The sequence below is a fragment of the Panthera tigris genome, chromosome A1 (assembly GCF_018350195.1).
Source record: "Panthera tigris isolate Pti1 chromosome A1, P.tigris_Pti1_mat1.1, whole genome shotgun sequence".
Lineage (NCBI taxonomy): Eukaryota > Metazoa > Chordata > Mammalia > Carnivora > Felidae > Panthera > Panthera tigris.
Window position 1 is genome coordinate 6,714,936 of NC_056660.1, and position 18,529 is coordinate 6,733,464.

Consider the following 18,529-nt stretch of genomic DNA (forward strand, 5'->3'; position numbering starts at 1 on the left):
TAACTAGGCACAGAGATCAGAAACTATATTTCCACCCATCAAAAGAGTCTCTGGAGGGGATAAAGACAAAGATTCCCCTAAAATTCTCGTACTAACTTTACTCCCTCCTGCTTCTCTTGGGTTTTACTGAATCTCGGTTAGTCAGCTTCAGGGAAAAGCACCAATACTACCCTCTTAATTTAGATTAATTTAATCTTGACCCACGGGGAGTAATAAAAATAAAACCTTCTAAGAAATCTTTTTTTTTTTCCTTTAACACAATTGACCCTGGTATTCTGAGAGGTATGTTCAAGCAAAAACAACATTAACAGCAAGGGGAAAACAGGCCTGTAGAACTCATTTTATAGTAAGATTTTATCTAGGATACCGTTTTCCTTGTTGTGAGGCTATCTGCAAAAAAGGTTACAGTCAGACACAAAATGGAGAGACTGAAATGTTTATACTGGAGAAGGTTAAAAGTGAGACAGCCTTCAATATATAAAATACTCCTGTGCTAAAGAAAATGGGTTCTTCTGAGACACTATCGATGAACACACCTTTACTACAATTCGAGACACATATTAGCTTGAGTGTGAACCAAATAAGGGTGGGTAGCCACAGGGAAGTAATAATGAGAGAGAAGAAACTGGGGTTTGCCCATTCCCAGAAGTTAAATGAGGTTTTTGATCACTAGACAACGCTGTATGCAAGCACAAACACCTTAGATATTGGAAGTAAAGGCCAGACTTTCTTGTTAAACAAGGGACATTACATACATTCAAATATATTCAATTAACTTCCCCCCACCCCTGACAAAACTCCAACGAAATGACAGTAAAAGAATAAATTAGGAAAAAATAAAGGGGGGGGGGGGAAGGAGGGTGAGGGTGGGAAAACACAGGTCCGGTTATAAGCCTTTTATTATTATTATTATTTTAATGCTTATTTCTTGTTTGCTTTGGGAGACAGCGAGCGAGCGTGCACAAGCGATCAGGGGAGGGGCAGGGAGAGGGAGACAGAATCCGGAGCAGGCTCCCTGCTCAGAGCCTGACATGGGGGCTCGATCCCACAAACTGAGATCATGGCCTGAGCTAAAACCAAGAGTCAGATGCTTATCCACCCTGGCGCCCCCGGTTGTAAGTCTTTTTTTAAAAGGGCCGTTCAGACCCCTAGGCACTTCGCCTTTCTTTCAAGTGTAGGTTTTAGTCCCCACAGAAGCTGAACAGGAGAGTCTGGTTCAAGAGCCCTTAAGGACAGCAGAGGACCGCATGAGGCACCAAACAGAGGACAGGATTCAATAAGACCCTGAACGAAGCCAGCCCTAGACACAGACTGAAGAAGTCCCTCAGCACCAGGTAAACAGCCCCAGAGAAAAGGCTCTAGCCACTGAAATGGGGGTGGGGGGCAGTCACCTCGGAGAGAAGCCCTTGGTAGACCAGCTCCACCCTAATACACAGAGCCCCAATCAGCTTCTCAGAATTTCATCTTTATGCAGGAATGAAATTTAAGGAGAGCTTCCATTAGGAAACAGAGTTTAAAATGGCGGCGGGGGGGGGGGGGGTGTCTCAGAAACAATCCAGTAAGGATAAGAAAACCTCAACAATAAAAACTATAAATAATATCCTGAGAAAAACCACAGGGAAACAAAATCAAAGAACAAAAGTAACACTCTAAGAAATAAAAGGTGCAATGAACAAGATAAAAAAGGGTGAGTAATAATCCAAAATGTAGAATACAAAGCAGATGATCAAAAATGGGAGAAAACGCAGAAAAAACAGAGAAATCAGTCTGCATTTCGATATGCAACGAAGGGTATATCAAAAAACACAGAACAAAGAGATTACACTGATAGGAAGGAAATTATCCAAATGCTAGTATTAGAAATGTTCGAGACTTGAGGAAAACGAAAAATGTCTGAATGAGTTGGTACATAGTCAATGCAACAAAGGGGGGGGAGGGGGAGGAACACGAAGACACATCATGAAATTTCAGAACATTGTGGATAATCATCCACATTCTGAAAGCCTCCTAAAACACTGTTGGGGGGTTGGGGGGAGGGGGCCACACTCAGAAGAGGTGACAAATCAGAACAGCATCAGCCCTCTTGACATCAACAGACGCCAGAAAGCCAAAGAGTAATCCCTTACAAATTCTGAAGGAAGGCTGTGTATCTAGCTTTAGCAAGAACCAAAACGTTTTTAAATACACGAGAGCTCAAAGTTCACCTCCCATGCACGCTCCCTAAAGAAGCTACCATAGAACATGTTCCACAAAGCAGGGAAAAATCCAAGGAAGAAGACCAGTTCTAGAAAAGGAGAGCCATGAAGGAATGTCTAGGGTGAGGGAAAAGAAGTCGATAGACTGTTTTTAACAGCATACAGGCACTTTATTTAGAATGTGGGGGTAGATTCCGGAAAAAAGAGCCAGTAGATGAATGAGCAGGCTCCTCTGGGGAGGTGGGCACAGTGGGGTGGAGACTCCTTTTGTTACAAGCTTTACGCTCTCAAGGGGACTCCCAGCAGGAGAGGAAATGCCCACATCACTTTATCTACACAAGAAATCTACCTTGAACGTCACGGATTGCACTCAGTGAGTGACACACGTGTGTTCAATGGAGCTTACTTTGTCCCCTGTATTATCGTCTCTTACATAGAGTTTAAAACATTCACCACGGATCTACGTAACAGGACGGCATAAACTACCACAATTGTAGAACACAGATTTGTGGCATTTGTTGATGAGTCAGAAAAAGAGTTAAAACTTCCAAAGAAAGTTCTCCCAAAATTTCAATGATGTATAATAACTAGAATTATCTTCACAAGGACTGGGGATGTATCTTTCTCCTATATTTTGCATTTTTATATCTATGCTAGTGGAACACTGCCAGAAGTCGGCTGACAAAGAGTCCACAGACACATGGAGGCACTTGCAAAACTTTACTTATTACACCTGTACATTTGGACCGCTTCTATTTGGACATTTAAATAATTCTCAAAGAAACAAGAGATCATGTAGCATAGGCCATATGAAATTTCCGTTATGAAAAAATTTGATACAAAATAGGAAAAATCTGGCTAACTCCAATCTAAGACCCTTAAGACTTCGAGCAGTCTTGTTTCCCTTCCATTAAAAAGAGTATTTTAGGGGCACCGGGTGGCTCAGTCGGTTAAGCGTCCGACTTCAGCTCAGGTCGTGATCTCACGGTTCGTGGGTTGAAGCCCCGCGTCGGGCTCTGTGCTGACAGCTCGGAGCCTGGAGCCGGCTTCCGATTCTGTGTCTCCCTCTCTCTCTGCCCCTCCCCTGCTCGTGCTCACTCGCTCGCTCTCTCAAAAATAAATAAACGTTTAAAAAAAAAAAAAAAGAGCATTTTAAAATTCCAAATCAAGTTTCTTGGCTTTAAGCCTACTGATGCAAATGAACAATTTTCCTTTAATAAATTATGAAACACATTCAACACTTTGAAAACGATTTGCAACCATAGTTGTGAAGGCGGAGGACCAACGGATACTTACATTGACTAATCCAAAATAGTGCTCATTGACTGGAAACTGTTCTGGGCCAATCTCTTTCTCTAATGCCGAGGCATTGGCGCCCTGTAAAATAAAAATTAAAACAAACGAAACAGCACTCTTAGTATTCGTAGTATTTTCATAACGTTTCGGTTATACGTGCATCACAGAGACATCCCTTAAAAAACTGTGTTCCCTTTCACCACGTAACATTACTGAAAGAAAATAAAGGATGATAGTGAAGAGTGAAGGATTTTAATAGTAAGACTAGTTTGCAAGAACTTTCTCAGGAAAGCAAAGCGCGGATCAAGAAGCTGTACTTACAACTTGTGACTTTTTTCTAGCTAGCGGATTAAAGCCCCGGCTGTACCCGTGCCCTAACGGGGTATAATTCGACAGCCATCTCAGGGAGCCGAAACCAAACACGCATGTAGTAGGTGACCTAACAGTTCCTCCAAGTTTGACCTGACGGATCCCCACCCAGGACCCACAGTGACAAGAACGCCGCGCGGGGCGGCACGGACGACCGCACAGCCAACAAGCAGCCAGTCTATGAAATGTGACAGCCCGCTCTGGAGCAGAGTCGGAATGATCGGAGCTAGGTTTACATACAAAAGCACGCCTAGTTCTCAAAAACATAATGTTAAATATGAAAAAAAGAAAAACTGTGCTTAATGCATACATAAAGACTAGCGCCCGCCCAGCGGGCTTAAGAATGGATGTTAAACGTCCTTGAGTGGGTGCTGAAGAGCACTGGGGCATTGCAACTGGGGGTGAAGGATAAAAAAGGGAAAAACCAAAACGAAACCCAACAGAAGAAGGGCCCGGCACAGACCACAATCACGTGTCGTGGTCTCAGGAATACGACCGACTCAACTCCGTCCCTGAAAAAGAGGGGAGGTGGGGTGCCACTAGGGCCCTGTGTACTGGCACACGCCCCTAAATGGACTCCCAACGTAGCCGGAGAGGGAAAAATGACAGCAACGCTGAAAGCATGATACCTCTAGGTATGTGTACTTGAAAACTCCCAAGAAAACATCCCCCCAGACAAAACCCATGCGACATCACTCACAAAATGCCGGCACGCCACTCTGCAAAGCTGCAGTAAAACCACACGCACACACTGCCTCCTCCGGGGCACAGACACGAAATTAACATCACCTCGTGCTCTGAAGACCTTGCCATTTCCTGACTGAGCTCCATCCCTGGACTTGGGAAGGCCAACCTTTGTTAGACAACACATCCTCAACTTCCTGATTGTCAGCACTGATTAGAGGGACTGGGTGGATTGGTGGTCAGATTCTACCAAAACAAGACATTTCCTCTAATGTCCTCCAGCCATCCAGCGCTGGTACATAAACATGACGCTGCCTTCGTTATTTTTTTTTTAATTTGGAACTCGTTTTAGGCTTTACACAAAACCTTGACGGAATCGCTAGTTTACAAACACCCTTTACTTCCAATTTGGCTATGCCCTGTGTTTTGACATCAAATTCAATGATCACAGCAACTTCGAGACCCACTGAACAAATCGGTCTCGGTGGGAATGCTGCAAGCCCCACCCTCCACCGCTGCCAGCTCCAGCATCACGTCAAAGCTTCCTCACGTAGGTCGAAAACTATCAGTAACCCGGATGTTTACCACTTACCATACGAATTCAAAACAATATTCGTTTAAGTAAGTATAACCCCTCCCCCACAAAAAAAAGAAGAAAGGCTCTATGATCCAAAGTACAACCTCATCACATCTATTTATGTGGACAGTAAAATGTCAGTGCACCTAACTCCGGAAAGCGTTTCTGGCCCGTGGGAAGAACAGGATAACACGTGAACATTCTCTCTCCAATGTAATAGCAATCACATGCCACAGAGCACGTATTCTCACCACTCCAGATGACCCATTCATCCCCCTACCCGTGACGTATCATGCATGCACTGCTTAGAAATCCCTCTCCCCATCCGCATCCTCAACGTAGTTTGGCTACGGATCAACTTACTAGCTTCTCTGTGCCTCAGTTTCCTAACTGTAAAAGGAAAATGTCACCAACTACTCTATAGGGCGGCTACAAATTAAATGAATTGAAACCTTGGTGAAAGCATCCGCAGTGCCTGGCACAGAAGCAGGTGTCCCATAAATGCTGGCTGCCTTCTCCCCCTTCCCTTCAAATTCAAGGGGGGAAGAAAAGCTACTCTCATTAGCCAGTAATGATCACAAATATCTGCTCCAAGCAATAGCTAAGAAATAACAAGAGAAGGAAACAAAAGGCACGAGAAAAAATGAGATAGCTATTAAAAAAACAACTTTGGCCAACCCCACAAAGCAGCGCAGAGGTATAGTCACTATACTGTCCAAAAGTCTAACAACAAAGCAAAACCACAATCCAATCGGAGGTCTGGGAGAAAGATGCTAAGTGTGGGAAGGTGGAAACAGCCATAAACCATAGTCATTTAACCTTTCTGGGTTTAAGACGCTTCATTTGCAAGATAAAGGAGTTGGTCTCTTCACTGATTTTCAAAACCTCCAACTCCTCTACGTTGATCTGTTGCGTTTCCAAGTAATCCATTACCCAAATCAAGGTTTTCACAGCTACACATGTTTAGAAAATTAAAAGACAAGGTAATTTCTACAGTCTCTTCTAACTCAACACTGTAACACTACCGATCACGTTTATCAACCCTCCTGAGGACATGTACTAGATGAACACAAAACTCTAGGAAGCCCAAGCCAACCAATAAATGCCAAGCAACACAATTCAACAGGGAGAGATTACAGTGACAGATGGAGTCAGGGTAGCGGATCCAAAAGGAAAGTACAAAGAGAGAACGGGATTTACTTTATGACAGTTCTAAATTCAAGCACAGCCTAGTAACATACACCTTACCATGATAAGGACGCTGTATAGCAGATTCTGTGAATGTGCAGGAGATACTCTTATGGCATGAATTCAAGATTTTCTCTGCGGAAATAATCAGAGTACAACTCTACTCTAGCTCCATGCCAACTACAAAGGCAAAGAGTAGACGAAGCAATTCAGTTTCTGTTGACTGGTTTTCAACACTAGAGTTAGACACAGCTGGGGAAAAACAGCCGCCAAGCCAAAAGTTTGCTGCGTAATTTTTAGTATCTTTAGAAGAGTTCTCTGTGTCGTCACCCCTTGAAGATTTTGTTGGAAGTTGGCAAACCCTTTTGTGTCAAATAATGGTCAACAAGCACCCCAAGGTTTAAACTGAACCTAGAATAAGTCAATATCCAAAAGCAACGGCTCTGAACAATTCTCTATCCCTACGCTTGAGAAATATGATCCTACTACAATTAACAGTGGTTTACTAAATCAGTGAGGCTTTACCAGGACAAAAGAAAGAAATGGTGGCATGCTCAGGTAAGAATTTTTGCTCTAACGCTTTCATACGTATAGGTATCAGGATTCATCTGTTTTGTAGGAGTACATGACACACACACACACACACACACACACACACACACAGGAAGAAGACGTTCTTTCCGGAGTTTCTAGCTCCGTTTTTGTAACTTACACAAAAGGTTATTTTAGACTCAGTACCTATTAGTACAAAATTCATCATAAGGATGGAATTAGATATCCGTGACTCTGATGAAAACAACCAAAAGGTGGATGAATTTTAATATTACAAAATAAGAATTTACTGAGCTGGTGAGAAAATAAGGAAGCTGCAGAGAACAAAAAACAAAATGATGGGGGAACCCTGGAGGCTAAGCCAATGCCAAAGAGAGATTTCACACTGAGGGTAACTGTCAACACTAGTGACCTTTACACGCTCTTCTGACAGCTGAATGAAACGGAGTGCAGGGAAACTGAAAACTTCGGGAGATAGAAAGGCCAAGAGAAGACCTGAGCATGGGCACTGAGATCCCAAAAGGGCCGCCGGATCGTCATGTCAGGGGAGCAAGAAATAATCCTGTACCGCAGGAGGAGGCAGCAAGGAAATGCGCCCGGCATGTCCTTGGCACTGAGAGTGGAGGGCATCTTCCGAAAACTCACAACCCCAAGCTGACTTATGAAAGATTGTAACCCAAATTCATGCCAGCTGTATGATCTTACAGCAAAACCACTTGAGCAGAAAATGTAATTCAGAGAGACCCTGAGTTGACAGTGCCCTCTTCACCCTACAACCAGCAGAACGACCAAGTTCACCCTGGAAGATAAAGCCAATCCACCCCACAAAAAGTTCCCACAGATAACACTCCAAGAGACCTGAGTTCGCAATCAAAACTCATACACATACCCAAAGCCACAGGAAAATAGAGTACTCTATGAATAAAAGTCAGCAGAAGCACAGACGGCAGAATGAGACTCTCAAGACATTTAATATCAGAACTATTTCCGACATGATACAGAACAAATGCATAACGTGTGTCAAAAAGTAACACTGGCTTGATTTTAAGAACAAAGATGAGATTCTAAAGCCAAAGCAGATTTTTTTTTAAAGAACCAAATAAAACTTTTAAATATAAAAATTATAATAACTGAAAGTAAAAACTTAATGGTGGGGAGCCTGGGTGGCTTAGTCGGTTAAGTGTCTGACTTTCAGCTCAGGTCATGATCTCACTGCTCCAGGGTTCAAGCCCCACGTCGGGCTCTGTGCTGACAGCTCAGAGCCTGAAGTCCGCTTCAGATTCTGCCTCAGTCTCTCTGCCCCTCCCCCGCTTGTGTGCGCTCTCTCTTTTTCTCTCTCAAATATAAATAAACATTAAAAAAATTTTTTTTTAATTAAAAATGGTAACTAGAGGGACAGTAAAAAAATCAGAAGTTGGGGAGAAAGGGATGAAGAGGCAGAGCACAGATTTTTAGGGCAGTGACAACATTCCATGTAATACTACCATGATGAATATGTCATCATACATTTGTTCAGACCCACAGAATGTACCCCAAAAGTAAACAGCAACACAAACTATGGACTTTACCTGATTATGATGTTTCAACGTAGTTCATTAATTATGACAAATGTACTACTCTGGTGGGGGGGGGGGGGATGATGGTAATGAGGGAGGCTATGCTCACACTGGGGCAGGTCTATATGAGAAATCCATATATCATATGGGAAATCCAAAATCAATTTTGCTGTGAACTAAAACTGCTCTTAAAAACAAACAAAAAGACAGAAAGACTTAATAATTAAATCAGAAAAAAAGAAAAACTCAACGGCTGTGCCAGACAAACAAAGTTAATACTGGATATTTTTTTAGTAAGATTCCTGTCAATATAATGCCAGTAATCCACACTTTTTATTAAAAACAGGGAATGTTTTATGGAAAACTATCTCATGGAAGAATGGGTCCCTTGTCGAGCTGCTGTAGAGACCACGGCATACTATTAATGACACTGACCCGGACCTGGCAAAGCCAGAGTCCTGGGTCTGGTCCTGGCCATGCCAGCAGCTAGCCGTAACAACTTGAGGCAAAATGCTTCCCTGTCTGGACCCCGGTCGTCTCCCGTGTAAGACCTTGATCCCTACAGCACCTCTCATCCCCACCCTCTAGCAACGTGTGGGAATCTGCTGGATCGTCCAATCTCATTAAGACGTTAAGGATACAATGTTGGATAGTCTACGGAAGGTCAAACATTAAGTTCTGAAAAAAAAGTCAGGATGTATTTTCACATCCTCAGAAAGCCATCCGATCCGAGAATGTGCAGGCCATGGAGTAAGCACCCCCATAAACCTGCCTACTGTGGATTCCTAGAAAGGTGAGCAATGCTTCTTTTTCATGCCAAAAAAAAAAAAAACCATCCAAGTGAAAGAAAAGTTGAAGCAATATACACACCTTTGATCTATCATTTTGAACACACCATCTGCAAACAGGAAAAAAGAAAACAAGCCAGCCAGGGGAAGGCTGCTTCTGATGAAGTCTTTTTCACACGGTCATTTTTACATGGAGCACGCGCCTCTCTGACTGCCCTCCATTCTGCCATTACGAGAAAGACGCAAGAGGACGCCATCCGTGAGGAAGAAATAAAAAACGGTAGCACAGTAAAAGGACGGACATCTACTACCTAGAAACATACTTATCAAGTACGCTAGCTTTTTTTTCTTACTAGATAGTTGCAGTGAACTATTAGTTCCCAGACAAATTTGTTTAAAACAAGTACAATAAAATACAATGACATTTCCCCATTCTCATGTTTCAAATCCTATCTTAGAATCCAGTGTTTGTCATTCCAAGTGTAACACCGAAGGGTCACACCAGGTCAGTCCCCAAAGGAGAACTGCCAAAACAGGCAGGAAAGGCTTCCCGAAAAGGAGACAATCGAGTGACCTTGGTAAACTAAGAAAAGTTCTGGAGGCACAGGAAGAACCCACGTGAGGGTACGAACACAACAGAGACAAAGTGAATCTGAGCCGTCAAAGGATGAACCCAAAGTACAGAAGATACACGAAGCAAGTATCTTAAAGGGGAGAACGGAGAACAGGAAGGCTGGAAGCCCACATTTGCACTTCTGGATGACACTGGGTCCCTGAAACTGTATCAGAGACGACAAACATTTGTATAAAAACAAAACAAAACAAAAAAAAACAAGCCATTTCACACCCTAAGTGTCACGCATCATAAATATCTTCTGAAAGCAGTAGACCTTCACAAGAGGTGAAATTCACCAAGTATAGTAACTGCTTTCTACCCAGCCCTGAGCGGAAAGTTGTAGAACGTGACCGTCAAAGTGTCATTTAGTGAGAAGTGAGACGAATTTGGTGGCTCTACCATTTGCTTTTTCAGTAAAACAGAAGACATGATGGCGTGTATCTCCCTAAGGGTAAATAATGGTCTGTGAGACTTTTTCCAGGAATTAAGTATGCGTCTATTAGGTCTAACTGGGAAACTTATTTCTCATTGTGGGTTTAAATCAAGAGAGTTTTGATATAGAGGGTTACAAAAGATTTAAAAACGGTAAGAAAAAACCGCAAAGTCATAATCCAAGTGGGGCGTGTACAGTGAACAATTAGCTTTTCATGACGACCTACAGGCAGAAAACTATTAAAAATAAATGTAAAGTTACAGAGAAGAAAACAATATCAAACTATGCCAGTATGCAGTTCATACTCCAGGATATCAGGACAGGAATGACCCCGAGAGCGGAGAATGGGGGACATTCCCATCACGGTGTTCCATCGTGAGCAGACGGAACTAAAAGAGCCCGAGCCTTGAGCTTTTCTCCGCAGGTATTTCCATACAGCTGTACACGCTGGTGAAACGAGAGCCCGGAACACGAGCTGACACTTCGACATTCCAGCCCCAGGCAGTGCGGGGGGCCGAGTGACCTGGCCTGGTTCTAGTAGGAGTTCAACCACTGCGTCACTGCCTCAAATCGCTCCGCCTCGCTTTTCTCATCAGCAAGGTGAGAGAGACCAGACTCACGGCATCGACTGCAAATCTAAAATGCTCTCATTCGAAGATAGTTAGCAGCAACACAGAATCACAATCAAAGTGTGAACTTTGGGCAAAATATTCCCAGTATTTTGAATTCGTGCTCCAATTTCCTAATCTGCAAAACAGGGCAAACACCCTTATTATGGCCTGTTTTTTAAAAATGTTATCGATTTGGAACAATGTCTGCAACAGAAGGCACTAAACACAGTTCCTTTACCCCTTCTTACCACCCTCCCCCCGGCCTTCAGATCAACCGCCCAAAAGACTGAAATTCCCAAAGTAACCGACAAGGGCGTTGGACGTTCCACGCTGATGTGCAGCCATCCCAAGAACCTCTGCAGCGGCCTCCTCTGGTGAGACCTCTGCCATCAAAGTGAAAACGTAGCCCGCAGAAAAGGGTTCTCAACCCCGAGCCAGACTTCACAGCGGCACCGCGTCCTCGCAGGGTTATCGCAGGGCTGCAGGTGCCGTCTGGGAATCCGGGACCGGCACCGAGCAAAGCCCCCCGTGGGAAGACAGCATATGGTGCAAATGGCACCCACAGAGGAGGGAGGTACGGTCTCCGACACGAAGGGGGAAGTCCGAACGCCCTGCTGCATCCCTGAACTACAACACAACCAGTTATCAAGCTCTGGAAATCACGTTCCTGAAGGGCCCCGGCCTCCGTTCCCATCACGGGCCTTCTGAGAGCCATCTGTGTAAGTTCCGTGGCGAAGGAGAAACCATCAAACTTTATTTCCAACGGCGTATGTGAACATCCCATCCTCCTCCCGTCTTCCATGCTACTCCAAACCTTCAACCCGATCAGGAAGACTTCTGGCAGGTTCTCAACAACACACCTCTTTTCAGGAGAAATTAAAGCAGCTTACTTCCTGCTTCAGCTGCCGCCACAGGAACACACGTGTGGTATGTTACCCACCTAAAATTCCCCATCCAGCAATTAAGGAAAATTCAATTCTGCAATTAATCGCTGGCCAGATCACGGCACATTTAAAATTACTCAGGACAGCACTCCCATAATCCTTTTCATCTAACGGTGATATATACACAAACACAGCATGTAAGAAACAAAAGCTATTACATACGTGAATCGTTATAATTCAATGATGAATGACCAGACCAAAAACATCAGGCTGTGATGTGAATCTCCATATCCATTAGAACCTCAATGTTCCTATCAGACATGTTAAAAGCTACAATCTTCATATTATTTGCTCTAACACCTTCAGTGAAGACTTATATATTCATGGGTAAATGTGTCATTTGTAGAGAATATTGATATGTAGAAAAGAAAAGAAGATTCAGAGTCACTTAAATCTCTTAACTCAGTCAAGGAACGAAAAAAGTACGAACATGACTCAGTGCCAACAACAACAACAACCATGTTTTTGATCCGTAAATATTCATGAGACGAGTTACTGAAAAATCTCTCATTAATTCATCTCTGTCAGGAAGTAATGGTGTATCACCACCATCGCCGGGCTTAGCAAGAATTGCTCTGCCAAGCCTTCACATTTAGCTTAACAATACCGAAAAGAAAATTCTCAAAATAGGACCGAACTCAGCATAATGGGATACGGTACTTAATGTGATCGAGCACAATGAATTCTATAAATCCTACTCATCTCAATACCAAAAAACTTTATGAGAAATTTATCAGATACTCTCATGGATAGTTATACTTTTTTTTTTAAGTTTACTTATTTATTTTGAGAGAGAGAGAGAGAGAGAGAGAGAGAGAGACAGAACGAACACACCCAAGCAGGCTCCACAATGTCAGCACAGAGCCCAACGTGGGGGCTTGAACCCACAAACCATGAGATCATGACTGAGCGCAAATCAGGAGTCGGATGCTCAACTGACTGAGCCACCCAGGCACCGCGACAGTTACACATTTACAGCATAACCATATCTGAACTCCCTCACTGGCACCTTACCTACAACAAAAAAGGGTAAGATTTGGTTTTTACAGCAGCTTGTGGTGAAGGCAACGCACAGATTCACCTACTTTGGTGAACAAATAACCAGAAATGTATCATTGTTTTAAGCTCTTTCTGCCACATTCGTTATGGTTTTTACAACCTATTTTATCAGGCGGTAGGGTTTTTGGCACTATAAAAACAAGGAGCCCTGGACTGGTACTGGCCAACTTCATACACCCGACGCGAGTAACTGATTTGTAAGATGATGCTCGGTTTCTGTATGATAAAAACGTGCTCCACTTTCTTCCACCTGTAAAAATACGCACACTTCATCTTCTCAAGTCTGGGTTATAGGATAACGGCCTATTTGTAAAGTCCTTCACATCCTTGTGAAGAAAACCACTACACAGATACAAGGTGTCACTAAGCTGAAATGAAATCACAGTTCCTGAGTTGCTCTGTCACTACGACAGAGTTCATACTCCAGATTCCAGAGGCGCACTGTACCTGCTCACCCTAACGCAAAGTAAAGTTACCACCACACTTCGTTTTGTCAAACAGAAAGGAACCGCAGCTGGACTACGTGCGGTCACGTCCAACGCGTAAGGACAGGCGGGGTGACGCCGTGGAACGTTGAAGCTCCTGGGTCAGTGCCACCACGAGCCCACCGAGCTGGAAAACCTGTCAGAAGCAACCATCTCAGAACACGGACACCGAGCAGGGGGGGGCAGCTGACGAAGGCAGAGAGAGCACGGCGCGTGCCTCGGCCACCAGCCCGTCCCCCGGCCCTGCGGCACTGGCGGGCGCAGGGCCCACGTGTGGCGCGTGGGCTGGTACTGGGGGGCGGTTGGGGACCCTGCCCTCCCAACACTGGGGCCGTGCACCCCGTCATACTGGAGGCAGCCTGGGGCAACAGCACACATACGTGCATCTGTTTCCACCCTCTTGCACCGCGCGAACTTCCCTTTCTGGACGTTTTGGGTGGTGGGAGGGGTGACCTAGACCTGTGGGTAAATTTCTGTCAGGTCACAAGGTGACACACAAGGTCAGATTTTGCAAAGAATACAGATTTTGCAAAGTTGTTTTGGGAAAGTCACTGCACAAACAGATGACTACAGCCCTCAACAGCAACACTGAGAAAGAGGAGAATCTGATTTCTAGAGTCACCACAATGTAATATTCAAATGGTCCAGTTCTCATTTCAGAACATACAAAGAAACAGAAAACCACAGCACTGTGGGAGGAAAAAAAAAGAATTTGACAAAAACTACCCTGAGGAATGCTAGATGTTAAAATTACTAAGGTGTTAAATCAACGGTCTTAAATATGCTCAAAGAACTAGAAGAAAGCAAGAGCATCTGTATGAATAAATAGGGAATATCAACAAAGAGACTGTAATAAAAAGGAAACTGAACAGAACACCAGGAATTATTAAGTACAACAGCTGACGTAAGAAATTCAGTAGAGAGGGGCGCCTGGGTGGCTCAGTCGGTTGAGCGTCCGACTTCGGCTCAGGTCATGATCGCACAACCTGTGAGTTCGAGCCCTGTGATGGGCTCTGGGCTGACAGCTCGGCGCCTGGAGCCTGCTTCGGATTCTGTGCCTCCCTCTCTCTCTGCCCCAACCCACTCGCATTCTGTCTCTGTCTTTCTCAAAAATAAACATTAAAAAAAATTTTATTATTTTTTTTAAAGAAATTCAGTACAGGGGAACAATGGCAGGTTTGAGCAGAAAGGAGAAAGTATCAGCAAACTTGAAAATGAGGAAATTAAAATTATCCACGCCAAACAGCACAATGGAAAAACAATGTAGAAAAATAAGCTGAGGGACCTATGGGACACCATCAAAATACCAACATCTGCATCAGTAGAATCCCCAATGAAGAGGGAACAAAAAGAAGCAAGCAGGAAAAAATGTGAAGAAATAATGGCCCCAATTTGATGAAATACTCGAATCTACATATCCAAGGATTTCAACGAATCCCAAGCAGGAAAACCTCAGAGGTTCTGACACATTATAGTCAAACTGTCAAAAGACAAAGACAGAATCTTGAAATTGGCAAGACAAAAACAACTCATCACATACAAAAGATCCACAGTAAGATTAAGAGCTGATTTTTCATCAGAAATCTGTAGATGTGAGCAGGCACAGGGATAAAAAGCGTCGGGGCACCCGGGTGGCTCAGTCGGCTGAGCGTCCAACTTCGGCTCAAGTCATGATCTCGTGGTTTGTGAGTTCGAGCCCTGCGTCAGGTCATGATCTCATGGTTTGTGAGTTCAGAGCCCTGCGTCGGGCTCTGTGCTGACAGCTCAGAGCCTGGAGCCTGCTTCGGAGTCTGTGTCTCCCTCTCTCTCTGTCCCTCCCCTGCTCGCTTGCACACTCTCTAAGTAAACAAACGTTAAATTTTTTTTAAAAAAGTGTCAAACAATTCTGTAACTGCAGAACTATCTTTCAGGAATGAACAAAGAGTCAAGACATTCCAAGACAGGCCTAGGGGGATTCATTGTTTTTTATTTGGAGAGCGCAAGAGCTCGTGAGCAGGGCAGGGACAGAGAAGGGGAAGGGCAGAATCCCCAGCAGGAGCAGGGCAGGGGCAGAGAAGGGGAAGGGCAGAATCCCCAGCAGGAGCAGGGCAGGGGCAGAGAAGGGGAAGGGCAGAATCCCCAGCAGGCTCCGAAGCGGGGCTTGAACTCAAACCGTAAGGTGGTGACCCGAACCAAGATCAAGACTCAGATGCTTAACCCACGGGGCCACCCAGGCGTCCCGCCCCACAAGACAGGCCTAATAAGGGGATTCATTACTAGCAGGCCCGCCCTCCAAGAAAATGCTAAAAGGAATCCTTCAGACTAAGATGAAAAGACACTAGGCAACCACTCAAAGCCATGTAAAGAAACAAAGAAGACAGGTAAATACAACTGCCAGTATTACTGTACTTTTGGCTTTTAACTCCCCTCTTTTTCATACAGGATTTAAAAGACACATCAAACAACAAGTATGAATCTGTGTTAATAGGTGCACAATGTATGGATGTCGTCTGTGACAACAGTATAAAGGCGGAGACCAGGGATGTACAGATGCAGAATGTTTGTATACTAACGAAACGGAGGTGGTACTATTCGAACTAAGTTGTTATAAATTTGAGATGCTAATTGTAACACTCAAGAAAACTGCTAAGAAAATAACTTGAAAAATATACAGAAAAGGGAATCAAAATGGTACATCACAGGAATCAAGTAAATAACAAAAAGGCACTAACGGAGGGATTAAACAAGGACAAAACTAAAATACACAAATAGAGTAAAACCTTGGATTGCGAGCAACTTGTTCTGCGAGTGTTCCACAAGAGGAGCAAACATTTCTAATCAATTTTAACTTGATAAACGAGCGACGTCTTGCAATACGAGTAGTACATGACGCCAAATGTCACGTGATCACAACTGCACCAATGGTTCTTCTCTTTCTTGCTGCGGGACTGTGGGGGATCACCTCCCGTGCTTGGAGGCTCAGTCTCAGGCCATGGCGCTTGGCAGAAATCATTAATTTTTCAGAACATCGGAAGGTGCCCACAACTGGCACTAGAGTATTTTTTGTCCCTTCAAAGTACCTATGGACGGCCCTCTGCTTTTCCAGGCAAGAGAAGGCTTAGGGATGCTTAGCTCCATTTCTAGGTGAGGCTGCCTGCAGACGTAGACCCTTTCCTCTGTGCCTTATTGCCAATTACATTATATACAGTGTATGACAAGAGTGTATTAATACTGTACTGTACTCAACATCCATGCGAGCATATACAACGGCCCCGTGCAGAAAAAGATGCCACTGAGCCAACAGATAGCGGTGATTCCGGTAGTGATAGTCAAAGTCGTCCTACACAATAACCCTCCTCTCTCTTGTGTCCCTCATACCAGCCATGAAGGTTTTCAAAGGTAAGTTCAAGTTAATTTATTTTTGTTTATATTTTGTATTTTTTTTATTATTTTGTATTCTATTACAGTATTGTAATCATTTTTATATGAATGTTTTTAGGTTGTGGAACGAATTAGCTGAGTTTCCATTATTTATGGGGAAATTCACTTTGACAGACAAGTGTTTGGATTACAAGCATGTGTCAGGCACGAGTGATGCTTGCAAACCGAGGTTTTACTACCTTCTACCAAGGCAGAAGTCCTTCCTTATTAATAATTACTTTCAATGTAAATGCCTTCAACTCTCTAACTGGTAGAGATTTGCTGAACAGACTTAAAAAACATGATCCAAGTATAGGATGTCTACAAGACTCATTTTAGATTAAACAACAACAACAACAACAACAACAACAAAACAACAAGCAATTGAAAGTTAAGGAATGTAAAAAGATATCCTGAGGAAACCGTAACTAAGAGAGGGCTGGAGGAGAGGCTATTAATTTCAGACAAGATAGAGTTTTAAGTCGATAAAAGTTCTATGTATAACTGAAACCAATGTAACATTGTATGTAAAATATACCCCCCAAATCTTATAAAAATACTGTATTATACACTTGAAAGATCTAAAAAAGCAGACCTTAAATGTTATCGTGCGACACACACACACATACACACACACAGCAATGGAGGAAATGGAGATGTTAATCAGCCTTAAAGTGGGTAATTATTTTGCAACACACATGTATCAAATCACCACCTTAAACTTGCATATGTTATATGTCAATAATACCTCAGTACAACTGGGGGGGTGGTAGATATGAGACATTATATATTATTAAAAGGTTTAATCCATCAAGACAATATAACAATTATAAACATAATACACACCAACCTACAAAACCTCAAACTCTATCAATAAAAAATTGAAAAAAGATGGTTGCATAGGAGAATCCTGACCTCGCCTCCTCCCACAGACGCAACAAATCTACAGCTACCTACGCAACAACGGGGAGGGGGCGATGTGCTGAAAATCAGTTAAACATATCCTCCACAACAAAGTCACGTCAACAAGGGAAAGAGAGGAAGAGACACTATCTTGCCAAAAACCCCACCCCTGGTGCGATGACCCACAATCAGGAGTCAAGAGGAACCTCACTAATAAGGAGCATCCCTTCAAGCACCTGAACCCTTGGGACCTGCACCAGAGAGACAAACCCTCAACACATCTGGCTTCGAAAACCAATGGGACTTACACATCGAGGACAAACAGGGCTGTAGGAAACAAAGATTCTGCTCTTGGGGGGCTCGTGTGCAGACTCATTCATCCAGGACCCAGGGCAAAAGCAGCAGACTGAAACACACCTAGCCCATGTGATGATTCATTTGCAGGCCAGAAAGGAGCGGCGTGTATATTCCAAGTGCTGAAAGGAAAAAACTTCCAACCATGAACTCTATCCAGCAAGGTTATCATTCAGAACTCCAGGAGAGGTAAGAGTTTTCCAGACACGCAATAGCTAAAGGAATCTGTCACTACTAAATGACCCTGACAAGAAATGTTAACTTCATAGGAACAAGAACGCATAGGAAAGTAAAAATCTTACTGGTAAAGTAGTAAAAGCACATACATACATAGTAAAAGTAGTGAAATAATCACTTTATAAAGCTAGTATGAAGGTTAAATGACAGAAGTAGTAAACATAAAACTTCCATAATTAGTTAAATGATACACAAAATAAAAAGATGCAAAACGTGACATTAAAAATATAAAACATAGGGGGGAGGAGGAGTAAAAATGCAGAGCTTTAGAATGCATCCAAAC

General features: G+C 43.4%; 1 protein-coding gene across 3 annotated transcripts in view; it reads right to left on the reverse strand.

Annotated features, from left to right (window-relative positions):
* The window catches only part of USP12 (ubiquitin specific peptidase 12), a 101,720-nt gene that overhangs the window by 41,963 nt on the left and 41,228 nt on the right, over window positions 1-18,529 (reverse strand). For all 3 annotated transcript variants that reach the window (XM_042987704.1, XM_042987640.1, XM_042987728.1), the window contains one exon: window positions 3,492-3,572. In XM_042987704.1, coding sequence (XP_042843638.1) covers window positions 3,492-3,572 — 81 coding nt within the window. Of the gene's footprint in view, window positions 1-3,491; window positions 3,573-18,529 lie in introns of those variants that run through there.